Source organism: Aythya ferina (genome assembly GCF_964211825.1).
Source record: "Aythya ferina genome assembly, chromosome: 2".
Taxonomy (NCBI): domain Eukaryota; kingdom Metazoa; phylum Chordata; class Aves; order Anseriformes; family Anatidae; genus Aythya; species Aythya ferina.
Genome location: NC_140297.1, coordinates 1,734,361 through 1,755,528, shown reverse-complemented (window position 1 = coordinate 1,755,528; position 21,168 = coordinate 1,734,361). Strand labels below are relative to the sequence as shown.

The 21,168-nt window shown below is 45.8% G+C and overlaps 1 protein-coding gene across 2 annotated transcripts in view; it reads left to right on the top strand.

The window, feature by feature from the left end:
• The window catches only part of PTH1R (parathyroid hormone 1 receptor), a 67,635-nt gene that overhangs the window by 25,564 nt on the left and 20,903 nt on the right, over positions 1–21,168 (top strand). The window contains exons 5-7 of one of the 2 annotated variants that reach the window (XM_084507663.1): positions 8,973–9,067; positions 11,952–12,138; positions 14,933–15,086. In XM_084507663.1, coding sequence (XP_084363789.1) covers positions 8,973–9,067; positions 11,952–12,138; positions 14,933–15,086 — 436 coding nt within the window. The remainder of the gene's footprint in view (positions 1–8,972; positions 9,068–11,951; positions 12,139–14,932; positions 15,087–21,168) is intronic. The other variant, XM_084507664.1, reaches the window with a different exon arrangement.

Sequence of the window (21,168 nt, the reverse complement as noted above, 5' to 3'; positions counted from 1 at the left end):
TTTTGCTCTAGCTACACAGAGATGGATATGATGGTATTTAATGACAACGCAAATTAGCCCACCTTCAGTGTTCAGATTACTTGGACAGTTTGGTACTGCCTAAGTGATGTCTGCCCAGGCCAAAGAGCATTAGGAATAATGGAAACTTCTCCCAGCTTTTGAACTGAATTTTGATTACGACAAGCCTTTCAACAACACTTTTTATTCATGATTATTATTATTAACCTTGTATTTGCATGAGGCCACTGCCCAGCCCTGCGCTCACCTCACAGTGATGCTGCATGCTGTTGTGTAGTTGCCATGTTTTGTCCCAGAGTTAGCTGCATTTTAGTAACAAGTGAAACAATGCATATACATCCACTGGGCCTTACGGCATGAAAAGCACTGTGAAAATAAAAGAAAATAAAAAAAGGAACAACCCTCTTTTTTTTTTTTTCTTGGTTGGGGGATGACTTTCAGAATGCAGGGAAGGGCTCTTGTTTTTCACACCCAAGCATGGCTCTGAAGCACTGGTATTAATAAACCTTCCTTTGATTTTTTTTCTTGAAGTAAATATGTCAAGAGATGTCAGAATCAGGGAATTTGGCAAGATAGTCTAGTCGTCTTTAGAGAGAGATTGTTTTCTATTATTATTTCCCCCCCTGGGGAACAGCATCTTTGCGTCACCAGTAACAGCTGCATTTAACCAACATTTTGAAAGGAGATCAAAATACTCAGATGTTGTCCTACTACTCCGAGTAGGACAGCATCTGAGCAGATGTAACCAGAGAAAATTTTAAGAAGCCATGCATTAGAAAGCATTAGGAAAAAAATGTCTGTCTGCAACTATCTATATATATCTGCATTGCTGTCCCTAGAAATAGCAATAGATAGCTCTATATACAGATACACAGACCTAAATAAACACCCACGTCCATCTACACATACACATATATATGTCCACGCATGTTTGTTTAGGTGTGTAGTTTTCTCATTTTAGCCACTGTGGGATAATTATACGATTGACCAAAGCAGTATACAGAGAGCCCCAAAGAAAGTTTGTGTCTCTCGCTGCCTTTTCCTGAACCATATAAATAGGATTATTTCACACAGAGCAGCAAGGAAACCGCTTTCTGAAATTAGCAAAGTATGCTAAAGCCATCAGAGCCGGGAGAATTAACAGCTCGTAACTGCCCAGTGAGCAATTGCTCTTGGGCTGTTTTCTAAGGGAAAATTAGCGCTGCTGAAGGACGCCAGATTGACAGCCCAGATTGATGTCCTCTCTTTCACCAGGGGAGTAGGTAGGCTGCAGCTGGCTGTTGGAGCGTGTCTCCCCAAATACCTTGCAGGTAGCATCAATCTTACCACGAAGACCCATCTCTCAGACATGGTCTGCAGAAGGCAGGAGTTCAGTGAGGGATAGGAAGGAGTTTCAGAGGAAGGTGTCCTAGCAGCACACCACAGGAAGATAAGATGGATTTCTTTTTGATGAAACCCATCTCTCCGCCACGGGCTGCTTCCTCGAACTCTCATATTCTGCTTTTAAGACAACCTTTCACCAGGGTAGCAGAGGCAGGAGAAATCTTATTTTCCAAGAATCTTATTTCCCTAATTTTCCCAAGCTTTTTCCCCAAGAGCTGTGCATGGCCATCCCCCATCCCAATTTCACTCTGACTTTTCCAGAGGTCTCCCTGCCTCTGAACCGAGATCTGTGGCCTCCCACCCTAGCACCCTGACCAGGCAGCCCTGCTTTGTTTATTTTCCTTCCAGTGTTTAGAGAGAGACAGGAGGACGAGGGAAGGGAGGGGAACAGATTGGCCGGTGTTCACTCTTTGAGGAAGGCAGTGTGGTTAAACACCAGCTGTTTGTCTGTCTGCTGTGCTTCATGTCACCGAGCCACAGGCTGCTGAACATCAGGAGAGGGTATTCAGCACTGCTACATAATCACTGGATGGATCGTTGGATACTATATATACACATAGTTGCATATATATATTTATCTATATTTGTTCAGTTCTCACACTTTTCTCTAGATTTCAGCTCCGAGGCAGGGAGGAGACAGGAACCAGGGCTCAAAGGACCTTTGGCTGCTCTCCTTAATGTTTTCTTGGGTTCCCTTAACAATAGGATTCAGGGCGATCTGTCTTCCCAGAGCTCCTCAGGCTTTGGATAAAATGCGGCACATGTGGGAAGTCCTGGTGAGGCCCTGGCATTAGCAGGCAGCATTTAAGGCAATATCTCTCTGAGGAGCATAACACTTAAACCATGGACCTCTTCCCTTTCACGCAGCCAGCCAACAGCAGCACCTTCAGCATGGTCACTTTTCAGTTCACCTTTTCAGACATTGGCAGAAAAAATGGTATATTTTGCTCACTAAGCAGAAATTTCCTCCGTTTCCATCTCCCCAAAAGCAACACTTATGCCAAACACATCTTTTTTTGAAAATGGGACAAACCCATCCTGTTTTCAAGGATGAGCTTAAGGGTAAATGTGACATCTACTGAAATCGTGGGGAAGAGGAATATATGCCAGCTACTTGGGAGGTTAGCTCAGCTTGGAAACCACCAGCCTAGCAAGATGGACCATCCTAAGACCAAACCTCAGCCCACCAATCCCGTCTTCCTCTCCTACTGCTTGTTTATATCATGGTGGTTTTACTGCTCCCAGAGAAATCAGAGAGGCCTCGGGAACCCCATCACATACCAAACACAATAGGAAAGGCACAGCATGGTCCAGGACTGCTTTATCTAAACTCCATTGTTCAGACACAGGATCTTGTATGCCTGGCCTTTGTTCTTGGAGCCCTCTGGGGTCTTTTTAAGAGCCAATAACTTTGTGTAGCCTCAAACTGATGGCATAAAGCATGTTTATTCAGTGTATACTGAGCTACACAGATGAAATACCATCAAAGTGTCATGCATTCACATCATGAAGGATGGATAGCTGTTTTAAAGTATGCGTAGAAATAAAAAATGCATCATTGAGACCCTTATTTTTGCAAGCAATCTTGTCGTGCAGTCCTCATTTCATGTCTATAGTCTTAAGTCCATTGGGTTCCTGCAAATGCTGAAGCACCTTTTAGTGTGGTGTTGTTGATAATATTTTATGCCTAGAGTCTGCTGAGAAAGTCTGGTGGTTTCTGACAGTAACATAACAAAGCTTCACATGAGAACACAAGAAAGGCCACACACGGTCAGACATAGTTCCCTCATATCCCACATTTACTGCTGACCCATAGTAGGTGCTTAGGAGCAGTTTATAAATGCTGCAAGCAAAGAAAAAAAAAATTCCTACTCATAGCCCTCCAAAAGCTTGCAGCTATGGGGCATTCTGAGCATGTGGCTGTAGCATGGTATTTGGAGAATTTTCCACTATTAATGTGAACAGCAGATTTGGGGCACATTTTGTCTGTGCCACCAGGATGTCCTGTGGCTATGTATACCATAGTTAATGTATGGACATGGAAGAGCGCTGTCTTTCAGGAATATGTGCTACTATGGGGTATCCCAAGAGCTCAGCTGGCTTCTGAGATGTAAACTACCCCCCACCCTTTTCGTTTTTTGGTTTTGGGTTTGGTTTTTTTTGGTGACTGCAGTTAAGGGAGTCTGATTAATTTGCCTACACTTGGGCACCTAGAGCCACTGGAGATATATTAAACTACTTAAAACATCAGCACAAGGCTGGCAGATACCTATGAAACCTGTGTTCTTCTGGAACACTGTCTGGGGTCCACGTGGATACCCTCAGGCATCTTGCACAGCAGCTGGTACTTGGGTGTAGGCACCTAATTTGAAGACCTTGCTTTGTTGACTATTATGTGAACATAGACCCTCAGCACTCTTGGAGACACATTTAAACAGCTAAATTCAGGTGTCTTGCTCTGAGAGCTGACTCTTTCCCCAGTCCCTAGCCAGACTGTGAGGAGCTGAGGTGCCTGACACCTCTGTGGATGAGGAGAACAGAATTACATCACAAAAGGCCATGTGCAACACAATTGTTTTCTTTAGGCTTTGGAAATCAGTGACTATTTTGTGCCTTTTGCAAATATTCCTTCTCCCTGCCATTAAGCTTTTTAAGCGACACATTTTACTAAATAAATCAACAAATAAGTATTTAATTAATTAATTAATTAAAAATAAATAAATAAAAGAGGCAAGAAAATTAGTGACTAGAGCTAGTGACAGAGACTTTCTGGCATTTCTTTTCATTCAGAACAGTAAAATGCTGTCCCTGCTAATTTCAAACATGTCATTAGCAGCATCTGAATCAGCAGCTTTCTGAAACTCTGCAGATACTTGATCTGGAAAGTCCTTACATACTCTTCTATCCTAATACACTGCTAATCCCACCCTTCAGCGCAGCCTGCCAACCCCTCAGAAGACCACTGGATCCATTTCAGCTTCACAGCATAAATGTTGCAGTCTTCCCATTGTCTCACGCAGGGGGTAAGGAAAAGTCTGAAAGGAGAAAGCTGGATACAAGGCACAAAGCAGTGATGTTCAGAATGTAATTTTCCACCAGCCACCTAGACAATAAATCATATAATCATGGAGTCATTGATTTGAATTTCTCAGTTTGAGCCAGTCGCCTCCATCTCTCTCTGTGACACTGGAGGGGAACAGGGCACACAAACACTGAAGCCCTGAGGGCCTTATCCAGCTGCTGAAACTTAGGTTATGTTTATGTCCAGAGTCAAATGAGATGTCCTGGAGGATGAGAAACATCTGCATGGGAATGCCATATGAATATGAGACTTAGTTAATCTCATTAGTTTCTGCAAAAGCAGCTTGAAGCCAGGCAGGACACTTGGCTGTCTAAAATGATGGGACATGTGCAAGGACAACAGAAATGAGTCCTGAGAGTGACAAGACCTCTTATCTAAGACTTGAATGGATGGAATAGTTACCTAAACCCAAACACCTCTATCTGAGCTAGTCACCCTGGGCTCCTCTTACTGTAAGTGACAACCCAGTCAATGCAGTTGGTGACTGAGGGCACCATTCTGTGATGAACCGCATAATTTTTCAATGAATTGAAACGTCAAATACCTTCTTCTACCTAAAATACCTTCTTCCAGCAGCCCGGACCTCAGGTGACCAGCTCTGATTGAACCATCCACACCACAGACCTCTAACACCAAATTGGAGGACCATATCCACTACGACTCCATGGGTTCATACTGAAAGTTGAGGGAGCACAAGTACTCTTCATACAGGTTGTTCTACACTGGCTGCAATGAAAGAGGAAAAGCACAGCCATGGTTTCACAGGGGATGGGGCCTCGAAACCCCATCCCTGGTGCTCTGACGTAGCTCCAAGCTGTCCTGCAGAGGAAAGCAGTTTTCCTCTGGACTCAGATCAATGCAAATTACCTCCCCATCCGTGGAAGTGGACAAATTAGGAGTCAGCTTCAGTCCTGAGCACTGTATGAAAATGTAACAGCCAACTGCTCTGAGGGTCACACACTTGGAAGATTTCCAAACCGCAGGGAGTGGGGAATGCAGAGACCTTTGTGGGAGGGGGCACATCCAGCCTGTGGATGCCCGTGGTGGCTGGGTTTTGTTTATTTATTTTTTTTTTTCCATACACTCTCTGAGTTCATGCAGAAGCCATCTCCAGCCCTGTTTTGGTTTCCTGTTCTCCCGAAGCCATTCGGCTGCTGTAAAGTCTCTACCCTGAGGTCAGGCTGGCGGAAAGCTGAGATGCAAAGGGGAGCAGGGAGGAAGTCTCCCACCATACCAGCAGGGAGGGGAAAAAAGGGAGTTCTGGTTACAGGCTTAGCACACAATACATCTGCAATAGTACTTATGCCTTTAGTGGTTCATCAGTCTCTGATTTATGGCTGGGGAGAGGTGGGAAGGGAAGGATCAGGTGGGCTGGCTCATCAGTTCACCTGGCCATACGAGATGAGTTCCTGTGGTTTGGTAGAGGAAATCCAATGCAAGGCCATGAGGATAGGGGAAAGGAAGGGCCCTTAGGGTGAGCAGTGCCTGGGAGCACCACAGAGCACAACCTAGAGAGGAAGCATGGTGCATGACTTGATGGGAACTCATTTCAGCACCCCCAAAGCCAGATCAGCCACATCAGAGGGGCCTCGTCCTGCCCAGATCCCTCCAGGAGTACCATGGCTGGCTCAGCCATGTGAACACCTTCAAAAAGTTCATTTGCAGCCCCCATTGGCAGGGGAAAGGGAAAATATGGGTACTTCCCAGGGAGATGGCACAGGCAAGAGACACAGAAAAGCTATAGCAGACATAAAGGAGGAAGATTAGATCCATCACACACCTTCCCCAACATGATCTCATCCCAACAGGGCATGGGATGGAGTGGGCAGACAGCAACATTCAAAGACACTGACCATGAAACCAGTGTTCCCTAATCTGGTTACTGTATCATGAGTTTTACAATCTTTTGCTGATAATCTAAATCATAGACATTGAGGTTTTGTCCTTCTGGTTTCCTTAGTTTCCTTTCAGCTTCTCTTTTTCAGTGTGCATGCATCAACAGTTGAAACAGTGAAGGATTATGGCAATGGTCAAATTAAATGGCACAGGTTAAGTACCAAACCTTTTAAAACAGCATATTTTGGGGTGGTGAGGCCAGATTTCTGAAGGGTGGGTTGCCACTCCAGGTCAGTGGATGTCCAGTGATGGTCAGCGTGTCTTCAGGGCAGGTTGGCTAGAGACATTAAGTTCAGCTCCAGCTGTATCAGGATGGTATATTGGGTAAAGATGGTCTGTTAGGTAGCACGCCGTCTTGAGATGATGGAGGTTATGCCCATGGCTTGGCTTGACCATGCATGACTTCTGTGGTCTTCTGTGAATTATTTGATGTCCCATCCATCTCTTCTTGAAAAAGAGGTTTCTCAGACCATGATGGTGGTTGTTTCAGCTGGCAGATGACTCAATATTTTGTTACCTGGAGGACCTTTCCTGATTCAGCATTGTGGTTTCCACAGAGCTAGGACCTCCCTTGTGCTAGGAGATGAGTGAGACCTGGAACTGCCCTTCAAGCCTTTTTTCTTTTTTTTTCCTGGGTAAATCCATGTCTCACCATTCCCAAGGACAAACACCCCTGGAAACCAGCAAGCATGAGCTATACTCCCACGGGCTGCCCCATGAAGCCATTTTGGCAGCCCCACGTTTTTAGGAAACCTTCTGAGGCCTTCCCCAAGGACCCAAGTCCTCCATCCAAAAAAAATCACCTTCCCTGAAGGATCCCCACTGTGGCACTGGGTAGGATTTGTAGCACCTACATCTGCAGACAGGCCCAGTAGCATGCATGCATGCACGCATGTGTATGTCTTGGCAGTTCTGACTCGACATCCTTTCAAAAAGGGGCCCTGTGGTTAATGAGAGGAGTTAACCACAGCCTCCGAAAATGTCCTGCCAGCCAATCAGCAGGCCCTTCCCAAGGCCATCACTGCTACAACGGTGTCGTTGTCTGATGGGAACGTGGATCTTTCCGGTTCAACTTCTGAATGGGTCTCAGGGACGCTTTTGTTCAGCTGGGCGTAGTAACACCTCAGAATTGCCAAAGAATTACCAAGAATCCAAAACTCAGAGTAAGATTAAAAAAAAAAAAATTAAAAAAAAAAAAAAAAAGCTTTCACCATGGAGGCAAATGTTTTCCAGTCCAAAGATACTAATCTGGCAGTGGGAAATGTGCACCAGGCCTTGAAGGGAACAAGATAAATTTTATTCCTAAAACTCTCTAGCCTACTAACATTCACTTTTTAGTGCCTACTACCCCCCTATATATATATATGTATAAAATATATATATAAATACATGCACACACATACACACTAGATTAATATTGGCAAGCACACCACTCTACCAATGGAAACCGCAAAGAAACATTCACATATCTGGGGATTCTGATGTAATAGGGCTGAGGTTTTGCATTCCAGGACAGCATTTCTAGCCTCAAATCAAAATCAGAGCTGTCATTCAGAGCCCAGTGTTACGAATTTTATTGCAACCCAGTGGGTGGGGTGAGGGAAAGATGGGGGGGGGGGTGCAGGAGTGGGATTGGAGGAGGAGGGAGCAAGGAGAAAGATGCTGAATTGGTTGGTTTCTTCAGAGTTTATTTCTAAGTTCAGACGATGAAAGGCATACAAGCCAGGATAGTGGCAGACCTTTTAACCCTTTCCAGGCAGCAATCAGTTCAGTAATCCCCAAGTTAAGCTTCATACCCCAGCTACAAAATGAAGAAAAGCATCTCAATATCTCAAAGAATAGATCAAAGTTTCTATACCCAGCTCTAAAATATAGAGGGCCAAGAGAGAGAAGAATTACTGCGGGATTAATTGCTGTGAGTTCTCCTGTGACAAGACCTTTTCCAATGGGACTTTGGCAAACTTAAGTTGTGTCTTTATTGGATAAAATTGTGTCTGGATTGGATAACCATTGTCATAGTGTTTTTTTGTTTGTTTGTTTGTTTGTTTGTTTTTAAGTAAATAAATAAATAAATGTGAGTTATTCTCAAAACCCTGAGCCAAAATATGCCCTCCCCATGTTTTCTATGGTGGGTTGACACTCCACAGCCTGGACATCAGTCAATCAGCAATGGTATGGCATAGCCCTATGGCTAAATTTTGCTGTTCCAGCAAAAGTCCCAGGTTTGATTTGTTCAAGCAAAAATTGCCAAGTGATCTCTGGATTTGGCTGAGAGTTTGTAAAGCGCTTTGGTTTCCTTTGGGATGAAAATGCTGCAAAACTCCCAGGTGTGAGAGCAGCCCATCTTCATCACTATTCCCTTGCAAAAGTCACAGCTCCCCCCGGGTCATTAGGAAAGAGGAATACCCCTTTCCAAGCTGCCCTAATGTCCAATACAACAACAGGTGTGATTGCCCAAGGTTTCCCAGACCCAGAGCTGGACACCCCCAGCAGGTACGATAGCCTGAATCTCTGTACTGCTACCATGGATGTGTTACGCTGCAGGAGGACGCGTTCTAATGTGACGCTATTTTTTCCATCATTTGTACTGCAGGAGGTCTTTGATCGCCTCTATTTGATTTATACTGTTGGATACTCCATCTCTCTGGGATCCCTCACAGTTGCTGTCCTTATCCTGGGATACTTCAGGTAGGCGGCTCTGTTTTTACCTAAGCGAGTTGTCGCTGGACTGGAAAAGCCTCGGGCTTTCCCGAAGGATAAAACGGGGGTGGCGTGTGCTTCTTCAGCAAGCCACGCAGGGTTGCATCTGTGCTTTGGGCTGTGGTAGTGGCACTTAGGTCAAACTTCCTGGGGGATGAGGGGAGGGATGTCCGAACTTCTTCCCCTTGTCTGCAATGGAGTTTTCTCAACCAGCTTTAGAGCAAACAGGAAGACAGGAGAAGAGACGTGTCTCACTTAGAAGACCTTCTAGGGTTTTCTGTCCCTAAAATTCTCCTTCAGATGATTAGCTTAGACATAGATGGCTAATTTTTAGATGGCTGAGGTTTCACAGGGGGAATTCCACTCTAATCTGAAATATTCATGTAGGAGGGACTGGTTGAAGGGAACCCTGTCCATACACAAGTCATGTGGAGAGCCCTAGGGAGCTAGAAATGGCCACTCGCCCATCTAACTCTCATTTTCTGACCACCCTCTTCATCGTAGATCCCAAAATACCATTTTGAACTTGCACCATCCAGCCCACAGAGCTGGCTTTTGTTCCTTCTTGCTGCGAAGTGGGAAGGGAAGGATGAAATATCTTGTTCACAGCTGGAAGTTTGTCCTTTGGGTCACCAGAGGCAGGTAGAGCAGGGTCCTGGCCCCCAGTGACCAGGGCCACAAGTTTTGCCTCCCTTTGGGTGCTGGCAGTAACTTCTCAGAGCAGACAGCAGTGCCCAGACAGCAGCTGTGAAGGGAAATTCCCCATGCAGCACACAGCCACGTGGTGTCTGCAGAGGGACCCTGCAGCTCCCACCACACGAGCATAGGCTAAGCCCTGGACACATACCACTGGCAATAAAATGTGTGGCCTTTGGCTCTGTCACCGCCCAAATCTCTCAGCAGTGAGCTAAAGGCGGATGGCAGGATTTGTGTGGATAGTGGAGCATCCCAGTGCAGACCCCTCCTGGAGGCACTTGGCATGGTGTAGTCCCAAAACACGGCCATGTCCCACAAAGGCCACCACATTCCTGTCCTCTCAGACCTTCCCCCTTCTTCCATTTCCCACTGGACACTGGCAAGGTTGTTAAAATACCAAATGCATGAGTGCTGCTAGTTTCAGGAGGCATGCTCTCTCTTCCATCACCCAGCCAGAGCACCTCACAGCCAAGGCTATACAGCAGACTGTGCTGGAGCATCTTTGTCCCAGGGATCAAAGCAGCAGCAGAGACCAAGCCAGGCTTTATTCCAGATGATACGTAATCCAGAGATGCACTGGCTACATTCCAAATGCAGGGAGCAAAGCCCGTCTTCATTTACACCTCAACAGCTCCATTTGGCTTAATTTGTACTATAATAGTACAGGAAACACATGCTATTACTTCAACAAGCTCCCCAAAAAGAGAGGGAAAAAAATATATAGTTTTTATTTGTGCACTTGTATTTTTATTTCTGTATTAGAGCTAGGGATTTAAGAACGTATAAATCCATTTGCTGATTTATTCATGGCTAACCAGGTACCAGAGGCAGGAAAGGGACTCCAAATATATCAGTTAGCTCATCTTTCTCCCCAAAGGCAGGATTGTTTTTTCTAAAACATACCTCATAGAAGTAGGTCTAATTCACCTCTTACCTTCCAGCTTTTCCCCCCAAAGGACCTTAAAGCGCTTTACAATCAGCATTTGTGGGGTCATTCACCTGCAGCTGCAATGCAGCCATTGCTGGGTTGGGGCCCCAAAACTGCTTGACATGTCCAAACAATGGATAGTGTCTGTAATGGCAAACAGAGGAAAAAGCCCAGCACCGTCCAAGCATGAACCCCAGGATGGAATTTGGAGTGGGCACAAAAATACGCAGTTTATGCTACAAGGAACTCTGCAAGGTTTTTAGTGACCACAAGCTCTGTAGCTTTTGTAGCTCATTTCATTTGCAACCCATGAAGTGCAGACAAGTGTGAAATTTTTGAATGCAGGATTTAACCCTAAAAGGAGGGTGGATTTCTATGAGGGATCAATTTACCAGTGACAGGGACATGCAGATGCACACTTTAGTATCAGTGAGTGCTGTGCACGTATCCTGCCTGATGTCTGCACATGTTGGAAGTGGCTGCATGCCTGATGCACGCTCATTGTCCACGCACTGAACACTGTGCACGTGTGCACACTCCCTGCACACACTGCACACGCACAGCACATGAAGTGTACCTTCCCTGAACGTGTGCTGCACACTGGGTGCATGCTCACCGCACAGAAACTGCACACCCACTGCATTCATGGAAATTCATCTTTATTTCAGACGTGCATGCCCTGTGCATGTGCTTCGTACTGAATGCACTTCCCACTGCCTCCAGGTGCACGTGCACTGTGCACACAGTGTCCTGCAGGTGCAACCTCATTGCACACATGTTGCACAGTGGTTGCACACACTGCACACACGCTGCACTCATGGTTTGCACACCCTGAGCATGGACTGCATGTTACATGCCCCCCCCACACACACACCATCCTCTAGGTGCAAACTAACTGCGCACACTGCTCACTGCAGGCATGCTCACTACCCGGGCCCAATACAAGCAAAATGCATCTTAATTTCTTGCCAAAAGTTCTCAGTCAGAAACAGAGGAGCTTAAATTAGCAGAGGCACTGTGTTGTCCTAATGCAGAGCCAGCAGCAGCCAAGCCCCTGGAGTAGGCTTTGAACCATTTACCAGCCTCATGGGTGAACTGGGAGTGCAGGGCAGCAGTGGCACCAGCGCTGCTAGAGGTGGCACGGTGCTAAGGAGAGGAGCTGGGGATTTTCAGAAGCAGAAGGGACCCTGAATATATCCAACTGAGAGACTAATGTGCCCCAACCCTTCTCTCTTTCCTCCACACCAGGCGTTTGCACTGCACTAGAAACTACATCCACATGCACCTGTTTGTCTCCTTCATGCTGAGAGCCATGAGCATCTTTGTGAAGGACGCGGTCTTGTACTCTGGGTCGGCTTTGGAGGAGATGGAGCGGATCTCTGAGGAAGACCTGAAATCCATTACTGAAGCACCTCCAGCAGACAAGTCACAGTTTGTGAGTATTGCCAGAGCAGCCAGCCCCTCTAAACCTCATGCCTCTGTCCCTTCTATTCAACTCCTCATCTTTTTTCGGTGGTGTGTTAAACTATCACACATTTTTATTGCAATGGGTAAGTGATTGATTTTTGACCTGGAGCTCCTCTCTGTGGAAGCCACAGAGGCACTGCTGTGCTGTAACATCAGTGCCATCAGACTGGCAGCCAGAACAGAGCACAGCCTTGGTTCAAGGTGTTTTGGGAGAGTCCTGGCCCTGATTCCAGGTCTAGAGCAGAGGTAGCTTGTGAGGAAGGTCAGCAGTAGGCATCGCTCTTCACTTCAAACCACAGCAGGTTGCTCCTGATATCATTTATCACTCCCATTTCTGATAAAAGACTTTTTAGAACAGACACTGGAAGGATTTTATACTATCACAAGAACAGACAAGTGTTCTTGCATCTGCATAAAAGCCGATGTCTGCATTAGTCAACTTGGTGTCCCTGCAGTCAACACTGATCTGGTCAGCACAGCCAGTGGTCAAGAGCATGATTCACCACATCCCAGAGTGAAAACTAAAGCAAGGTCAGGTGAACTTGGCTCAAGAGGTACTTGTGTCTCATCACTGCACAGAAGGCTCAGATGGAGACATCTGCACTGTCCGTGTCCCTGTGGGGGTGAAGCCTGCCCTCAGGTTTTGAAGTTCTCCCTACCTGCTGAAGCTGTTTCCTCTCCTCATCTCTGGCCTCATCACAGACTTCCCAGGGCTGAGCCTAGATGTGGCAGCTTCTCATCCACACACTGCAGGGTGCTACAGAGACAGGGGGAAGGTTTTCACTATCTAAGATCAAGGATTAACTTCAATGCACACCCCAAAAAAAAAAGAAATCCAAGCTAGTTCAAGCATGCCAATAGAACAGCTCTAGCAATGTGGCACTGCAGCCCACAGCACAAGCTTTTTTCCTGTGTGTTCAACTTGGCTTCCTAAGTGCCTTTCACAGCCCATGCTACTGGCCACAAACACCCCTATTGTCTGAGTTTCATACAGTGGCAGCAATCGCAGCAGTTGTCCCACAGCAAACATCCTTAGATTGCTGTCCAAAGACAGCTGTTATGCCACAGACCCCTTCAGGGAGCTGTGCCCGTTGACTCCAGCTTAGGACCCATTCTGGAAATAGCCACGGTCAGCTTTTACTGCACAGCTCCCTTTGCACTCACTTGGCCAGTTACGTTATGCTCCAGCGTGTCCCCAAATGTTGTTTCAGGTTATGAACAAGAGGGGTTATGTCTAAGCATAAAATCAGCATATGCAAAGTGCCCTTCTGTGTGTCCAAGTCTCCCCAGATGGAAATTTGCAATCATGTTTTCTTCCCATTTAAGAGATCCATTTAATTAATTTGGCAAGTCTCTGGCTGGAGCACTCAGTGCGCTTCAATGCACTCCCTATTTGAAAAGAACACAAAATATTTCACGGCATTGTTTTCTGGTTTTCCTTGGTGTAGACTCATTATTAGGAATAATTAGGATAATGTATTTCATTATTTGAATATTAGCAATTAAACAGCATTTCCCATTCTGCTGAGTTGAAAGGCAAGTGTGTGATGAAGGCAACAATTAATTATTTCTCTTGTTTCCAGTTATTGCCTGCCGCTCTTTGTGTGCGGGTAGATTATGATTTTTTGTGAATATATAAGTTATTGCTCAGCCTGGATGGGGATTTCTTTTAATTGACCTTCATTCTATTCCATCCCACTTTGTCTGTAAAAGACAATAGATGCATATGTGTCCATGTTTATATATATATGTACATATATATATAATTTGTCCATATCCATTATGATTGGCAAATGATTAGCATAAGAGCTGGACAGAATAAAAATTCCTCTTTTATTTACAAGATGTATATAATTCATATTTTCTGCAAGCTGCTTTAAAGGCTACAGTGCTTACTCTATATTCCTGTCTAAGTAAGGGACAGCATGGAGACGTGCTGCTGCTGTGAGATGAGTTTGGTAGCTATAGGTGTCCTGTGAAGCCGGACTACCTAAATTCCTAACATCTGCACTTGTAGGATCCATCCCACATTCACAACAGGAGGTGCTATATGTCCCTTTGTACCAATTAACCCTCACTTTGCAACCTAAGTGGGGTGAAAAAGGAACAAGGGTAGTTTTGCCCCACTCTGCAAGAAGTCATCTAGCATCTTCCCACTCGGAGAGGAGGGATGGGCAGCCTGGAGGACACTGCCTCAGGCACCCATGGCAGGATGTGGCCATCACTTTGCACAGTGCCTGTGTCTCTCCATGGGCTATGGGGGTGTCACACTGACAGGTGATGGGGGTCTGGGTGAAGTGACTGGTACCAGGTCATCCAGACCAAGGAGACTTGGCCATCGTCCTTTCTGTAACATGACCAAGAGTCACGGGGAAAAGAGGAAACCCAGAAACTCTAAAAAGTGGGTGAGTCCCTCATCGCTGGGCTGGGGGAGAGTCTCAGGTCACCACCTGAGACTCTCCCCCTGATTTGGGTACAGGTGACCTGAGACTACCTCAGGTCACCTGTACCTAATTCTCCCCTCTCACCTGCTGTTGGAGACATGAAGCCAGGCAGAGGAGTTTCCTTCCCAATTGTTCATCTCTTCTCCTCTCGCACTGACTCCCCTCCATGTAAAAGCCCTGCAACAGAGCTGTCTGATCTCTTTTTTCCCTTTCTCCACCTTGTTTCCCGACCCATCTTGGCAAATATCATGGATTTACACAGAACAGGAATTTCACACCGTGTTTTAGCATAACCCTGTCTTTCTGTGGTCATTGCAGGTGGGTTGTAAAGTAGCGGTTACCTTCTTCCTCTACTTCCTGGCAACCAATTACTACTGGATCCTGGTGGAAGGGCTCTATCTCCACAGCCTCATCTTCATGGCATTTTTCTCAGAGAAGAAGTATCTTTGGGGATTCACATTATTTGGCTGGGGTAAGTCATGGCTGCTCCTTACGGATGACCCATCAGAAGATTATTGCAGGTGGTCTTTGAAGCAAAAAATGTAGATCCAGGGGAACGAACATAGGCAGAGTGAGCATCAGGGACAAAGTGGCTTTTTCAAGGGCAGGTGAGCTGTGTGGTGAAGTTTTTTAACATTTCTAAATTGTGGTGTTCACTTCCCAGACCTCTGGAAGGATCAGTCCAGCTGATGTTAGTGCACTCCCTGAGTTATCCCCAGCTCTGCCAAGTGCCTCCCGCTGAGTACCCAGCACCGAGCTGGAGGGGGTGGAAAGTTGCGTGAAGCTTTGAGCATCTGCTCCCAACAGCAGACCTCAGCTCTGATTTCCTACCTCTGATCTCAGTCACTGTAAAAAGCTCCTGAGGTTTCACGAGTGCTGGAACACCAGGAGAAGCCTGCAATTTGTGGGAAAGCCATTTCTTCCTTTTTTTTTTTCTTTTAACCCAGGCATGTTTTCATGGAGTAGAGAGAAAGGGGGGGGAAGCGGGTGCAGAGGGGGTGCTCATTAGTGGGAGGCGTTGTGGGCACAGGCATTTCAGACGAGAATGTGCTTTTTGTTCACTTCTGGCATCAGCTTTGGCTTGCAAGCCGTTATGAGGTGCTGGTAGGCTGAGGACAATAAAAACACTGCCCACGGTTGTCTGAAGCATGTGGACTGGAAGGGAGAACAGGAAACATATTAGATGATCCTCGAGGACGTAACTATGAATAATGGAGTGTAGGTCTACAAAGGAGCTTACAGCAGGAAAAACCTGCTCAGAGGCATCGATGGTTACCTCTAAACTGTATGGCCCAGGAGCTCTTCCCAGCTTCCAAGTCCAAAATGCACCTGGCCACATCCTGACTGCATTTTAGGGCAAGATTAATGAGTGCACCACACCACCCCCATTCGAGGACATGTCTTCTTCCAGAAGAAAAAAAACAAGTTTTTGGGTGCTGAGCAACCCATGGTACAATCAAAGGTTTGGACAACCAGGGCATAGGTACCCACAGTCTGGGAAAAGCCTTTGGACATAGAAAGAAAGTCTAGATATGTTGCATGAAGAAATATTAGGGCTCCAGGAAGTGGATGGCAGGCTACTATCGTGCTTTGCCACTGTACATACCCAGTGTCCCTAACAGTGGAACTCCAAGCAAGCCAGATGATAATGTAAATCTGAGTTTATGGAGAATTGCACTGTTTTTTGTTTGTGAGAACATGCAAGTGATTCATCAGTCCGGGGAGGTCCAGACTGCAGGACTCTCTCCTGCTTTTTTCCTTCCACACTCTGCTTATGGGGCAGCAGGGGACCAAAAGCTCCTTTCTAACCTCATGTTCAGCTGGTGCACAGGACAAAAACTGCTGGTGCTGCCCTGTGACAAGAACAGGAGGTGTAAAGTCAGTCCCGAAGTGGGCATCCATCTCTCAGGTAGAGTCAAGTCCCCACCAGCCAGTAGGTTTGGGGGGAAAATAAATAAAAAGAGATATTCTGGAGACAGAGAGTTTGTTATCTCAGCTGCAGTGAGAGAAAAGAATTTAGATATCAGCTCTTTAAAACAAACCAGCAAACAAACAAAACCAAATAAATCAACCAGCAAAAACCCACACCCTCTTCCAAAGTTTCAAGCTACATAAAATGTGCTCCTCAGAAAATGGCACTGCGCTGTATGGAGCAGACTTCAGGAAGCAATTCCCCAGAGCAAATTCTGGAAGAGAGAGAAGCAGTTGAAAAATAATGCCATATGTTTAACAAGAAAAACCAACTTGATGCTGCTCGTAATGCAGCCAAAGGAAAACAGTCTAACAGGCATGGGTTCCTCTCATTAATTCTTCCAACCACTGCCAGAGTATAATCATTTTATCAGAGCAACCACAAAGCTGAAGTCACACCTGTCACAACACCAATCATCTGTGTGCTTCCAAAAGTTTGAGGCTGCTTAATTTAAATTCCTCTGGAATGAGAACATAGGATCCCTCCAGTTGCATTTGTTTTTGCTTTGTTTTGATTAGCATGATAATGTACACACACACACCCGCACAGACGTATTGCTTTGATAGCTTTTGGGCACTGGAAAGGGCAACCCAATCCAAGACCCACTGGAGTCAGTGGAAAAACTCCAGTTCCCTGCAGTGGGCACTGGATCCTGCCCATACCACAGCAATGAATGACAGGGAATCAGTGATAAATAATTATGACATTCCACATAGGTAGAGAAAAGACATTTGCCCCAAAAGCCGGGATTATTTTTTTATTTTTTTTATTTTTTGCTTGTGTAACAATAAACAAGGGAGGATTTATCCTGCCTGGAAATTTCCAACGTGGGGGAAGCAAAAGTCACCCTGCAGCAGCTTATTTCCAGCGGAAACCAGTACATACAGTTATTCTGATGTCAGACCCAAAGATTTCAGCTGATTTTTTTCAGTCCACATCCTCACTGGCACAAAGGAGCAGGGCTCCATGCAAGTCCACAGCGCCCTTCTTGCAGTTGCAGAGGAGGCACCGATGACAGACAGGAACTTGTTCCTTGCCAGCACCCAACAAAAATAAATAAATAATGGTATTATGGGCAACAATAAATTCCCCAGCAGACTTCAAGTTCCTTGCAGCTGTTTTATGAAGGAAGTCTAAGAAGCATGACCAATAGCCAGAAAACCCAAGCTGATTCCACTGGCATTTTTCCTTCACACCGCGTTAATTCCCCCGGCTGGACCGCACTGGCTGTCAGCTATGGTGCAAATGAGCATTGCAGGGAGACCTGAATGAGACAAACAGATCCACGTGTTATTGTCAGAGGTGCTCAGGTCCAAAAACCCGTGATGGGAAGCCCCGCGTGGTAATCTATGCAGAAATCATCCTTGCCTGAAAGCATTCCTACTTAACAGGGCAAGAGGTGTATGTAAGTGTTATTGGTCCCATTTGATATGAGGAAACTGTGACAGAGAGGGGCTGAAAAAACACTCCCTATAAATTCAGAGGTGTTCAAATAGCAGGGAACAGAGACCAGATTTCTCCAGGCCTACATAAGGTCTTTATTCATGAGCTTTCTTCTCCTAGCAGGCGCTTTGCAACTGCCTCTCTAACTCACAGCTTTGACACATGCACAAATGGCACATTTCCACGTGCCAGGACACTTGTGCAAGGAAGGTGGCAGAGCAGAGCAGGGGCTGGGATGGACACCAGAATTTGTGCAGCTTGAGGCCTGCACTTTTGCTGTCTGATAGGGTGATGACAGAACCATAGAATCATTTCAGTTGAAGACCCTTAAGATCATCAAGTCCAACCATTCCCAACCCTGCCACCAAACCACGTCCCTAGGCACCACATGGCACCCACACGGCTTTTAAACACCCCCGGGGATGGCGACTTCACCACCTCCCTTTCCACGCCTGACTTTATAGCACCTGCATTGTACACACTGTGTGTAACGACTGGAAATGCACAGCGCATACAATGTGGATTCTGTAGAAGTCGCTCACGGCATCGCCGCCCCGCGGGGTTCATCCTGCATCACGCTGGTCGTGCGCACACCGTTTGGGGGAGGACGAGCATGCGCCCACCTGCACCCACACCCCTCTGCACACACAACCACTTAGGAGGTCACAGGATTTTTTGGAGGCTTGCTTTCCTTTTTCTGGCAGGTTGGCCAGATGCATTTAATCACAAGAGGAGCTGCATCCTCTCGGGCATCTGCCTGTTTGTATCTTTACGTGTCTAACTTTGAGGTTTTTTGGTTAATGGCTCTCCCATCAATGGTTGCTGTGAGTGCTCAGTAGTAGTATTGTCCATCTCAGGGCATCACTTTCACGTGGTGACACCAAAAAGCCAGTCATCACCCTCTGAAAGTAAAAAGATGCTGGAGGGAAGACTAAGCCTCCTGACCCTGCCTTCGACAGACTGGTTTACCAGAGGGGGAGGAAAAAGCTGAATTCTAAAAAGCACCTGGAGGCCCAAGCTCTGCATGTTGCATTGATGGAGAGAGAATCTAAAAATGGGGCAGAGGAAAGGGGAGGGGGAGGATTCATTCCACATTCCGTAAATTTAAGAATATTTATGACTGTTCACACTGAAAATAAGTAGCATGCTAGAGAGACAGAAAGACAAACGTAGCAATAAAACTGGTGCCAGGAATTCATTTTGTGTGTTTTGCAGAAAATGTCAAGGATCCTTTTCCTAAGCTTGCCTGCACAGAGTGAGGTGGCAGTTGCAGAATAAATACATGCATAGATATAATTATTTTCTCCTGCATGTGTTATTGTTGCTAGGAACCTTTAACACAACACAGCATTAATAGGAATGGGAATGGTGTCATTTTTGAAATACAGGACAGGCTAGCGAGGAAAAAGTATGTGTCAAACGCATCCAAATCTCTGAAACAATCCATCTTTCAAAATTATAGCTTCACCATAACGGGTGAACATCCACTGCCTATGGGCAGGCAGCAGGCACCCGAGCCTCTGAAGGCAGAGGGTGTAAAGGGGAATGTGACTGCTGCTATCAGTAGTTACAGCATCTGAGCCTCGGGTAGCTCTGCCAGTCGTTCGCAGCACGCACGTATTTTTCATAGATGGGTGATTAACAGTGAGAAGGATATAGATGGTGCATGTTGCAATAAATCATCACCTTCCCCAAGCCCTCAGCTTCAGCACGCTCATGGGCTCCCGGTGCAATAGGTTAAGTATTTTCTATCCAGTGCCAGCCATGGCAGGGGATTGTGAAGCAGGGTGCATTCCTTATAAATGTATCTTTGTAGGCAGTGCTGGTCCTGAGTGAGGCTCTGTGTTTAATTATTTATGCTTTCTTATATTACCGTGGCATTTAAAGGTTCCAAGTAAGATAACGGCCCCGTTGTCCATGTGTGTACGAGACAGGCGTCCCTGCCCCACACCCCAGCTCAGGAAAGCGTCCGTGGTCAGGAAAGCCTTTAAGCACTCTAATGAGACTTAAGTGCATGCTGAAAGTTAAGCGTGTGCTTATGCACGCCGAGCCCCAATGAGCTTAGACTGTGAACAGCATATTTACAGTCATCGGTGATAAATGTCGCCTTTATTTATTTTTTAATTTTTTTTTTCACCTGAAAGGAGTTATTCTTCTGGAATTTGTGGAAGCTACTGTGGATTTGATCCTGCCTTTTAAGGGAAGCCAGTAGGGGACTCAGTTGTACAAATAAAGCAGAACTGGACCCTAAAAAAATAAATAGAAGATTGCATTTGGATATTGGTGATTCTCTTACTTTTTGCAGGGAAAAGACGATGCCCAGTGTAACTGTGCTGAAATGAGGATGGTTCCTTTGGGAGTGAACCTTGGGCTAGAGCATTTTGCAAGTATTACGCTGAATTCCAGCATTTGTCTGCTTCATGCAGCAAGTTTCTCACACTTAACAGAGTTTTTTATCCATCCAGGCCAGAAAAAATCAAAATGAAGTAAAGAAAAATTTGTAGAGAGTTAGGACCTATGAAAGAGCCCTTGACCTTTCATTCCAAAAAAAAATAAAAAAAAAGACATTAATTTTTCCCTCCAAAATTTCCTCCTTCAGCTCATTGCTACTTCTTATTTCTCTAGCCAAAATATCAGCCAGGCACTGCCTTGGCGCCTCTTAAAAAATATCAGCGGTGTACATAGGGCATAGGGCAGTGCAGTTCTTTCAGGGGCTTGGTTAAGGCCCATAGGTGAGTTCAATCTGCATGCCACATCAATTTCTGTACATTAAATGGGTCAGAATTTGTTTTCCCAGCCTAGAGGCCAACTGGGGTGATGGCACAGCTTACACTTATACAGCTTTGCTCTCCTTCTACACCACTTCTCTTCCCAAAATGGACGGCTTGAACCACAAAGAGGGGTTTCTGAGATGGTTGGGAGCTACCTGACAGTTAAACAATGTGTGAACATGGAAAGTTGCAAAAGGCATGCCCAGACCCTGTTTCGTTGCTGCCACCAAGGTTTTCTGGATTCAGTGCAACTTTCTGGCATACTCAAGGCCATTTTCAGGGTGATACAGTCTGAGTCCAATTCTAGACCCACCATTCCCTGAATCCAAAGGAAAGGAACAAATATGTTGGGAAAGATGCACTATACA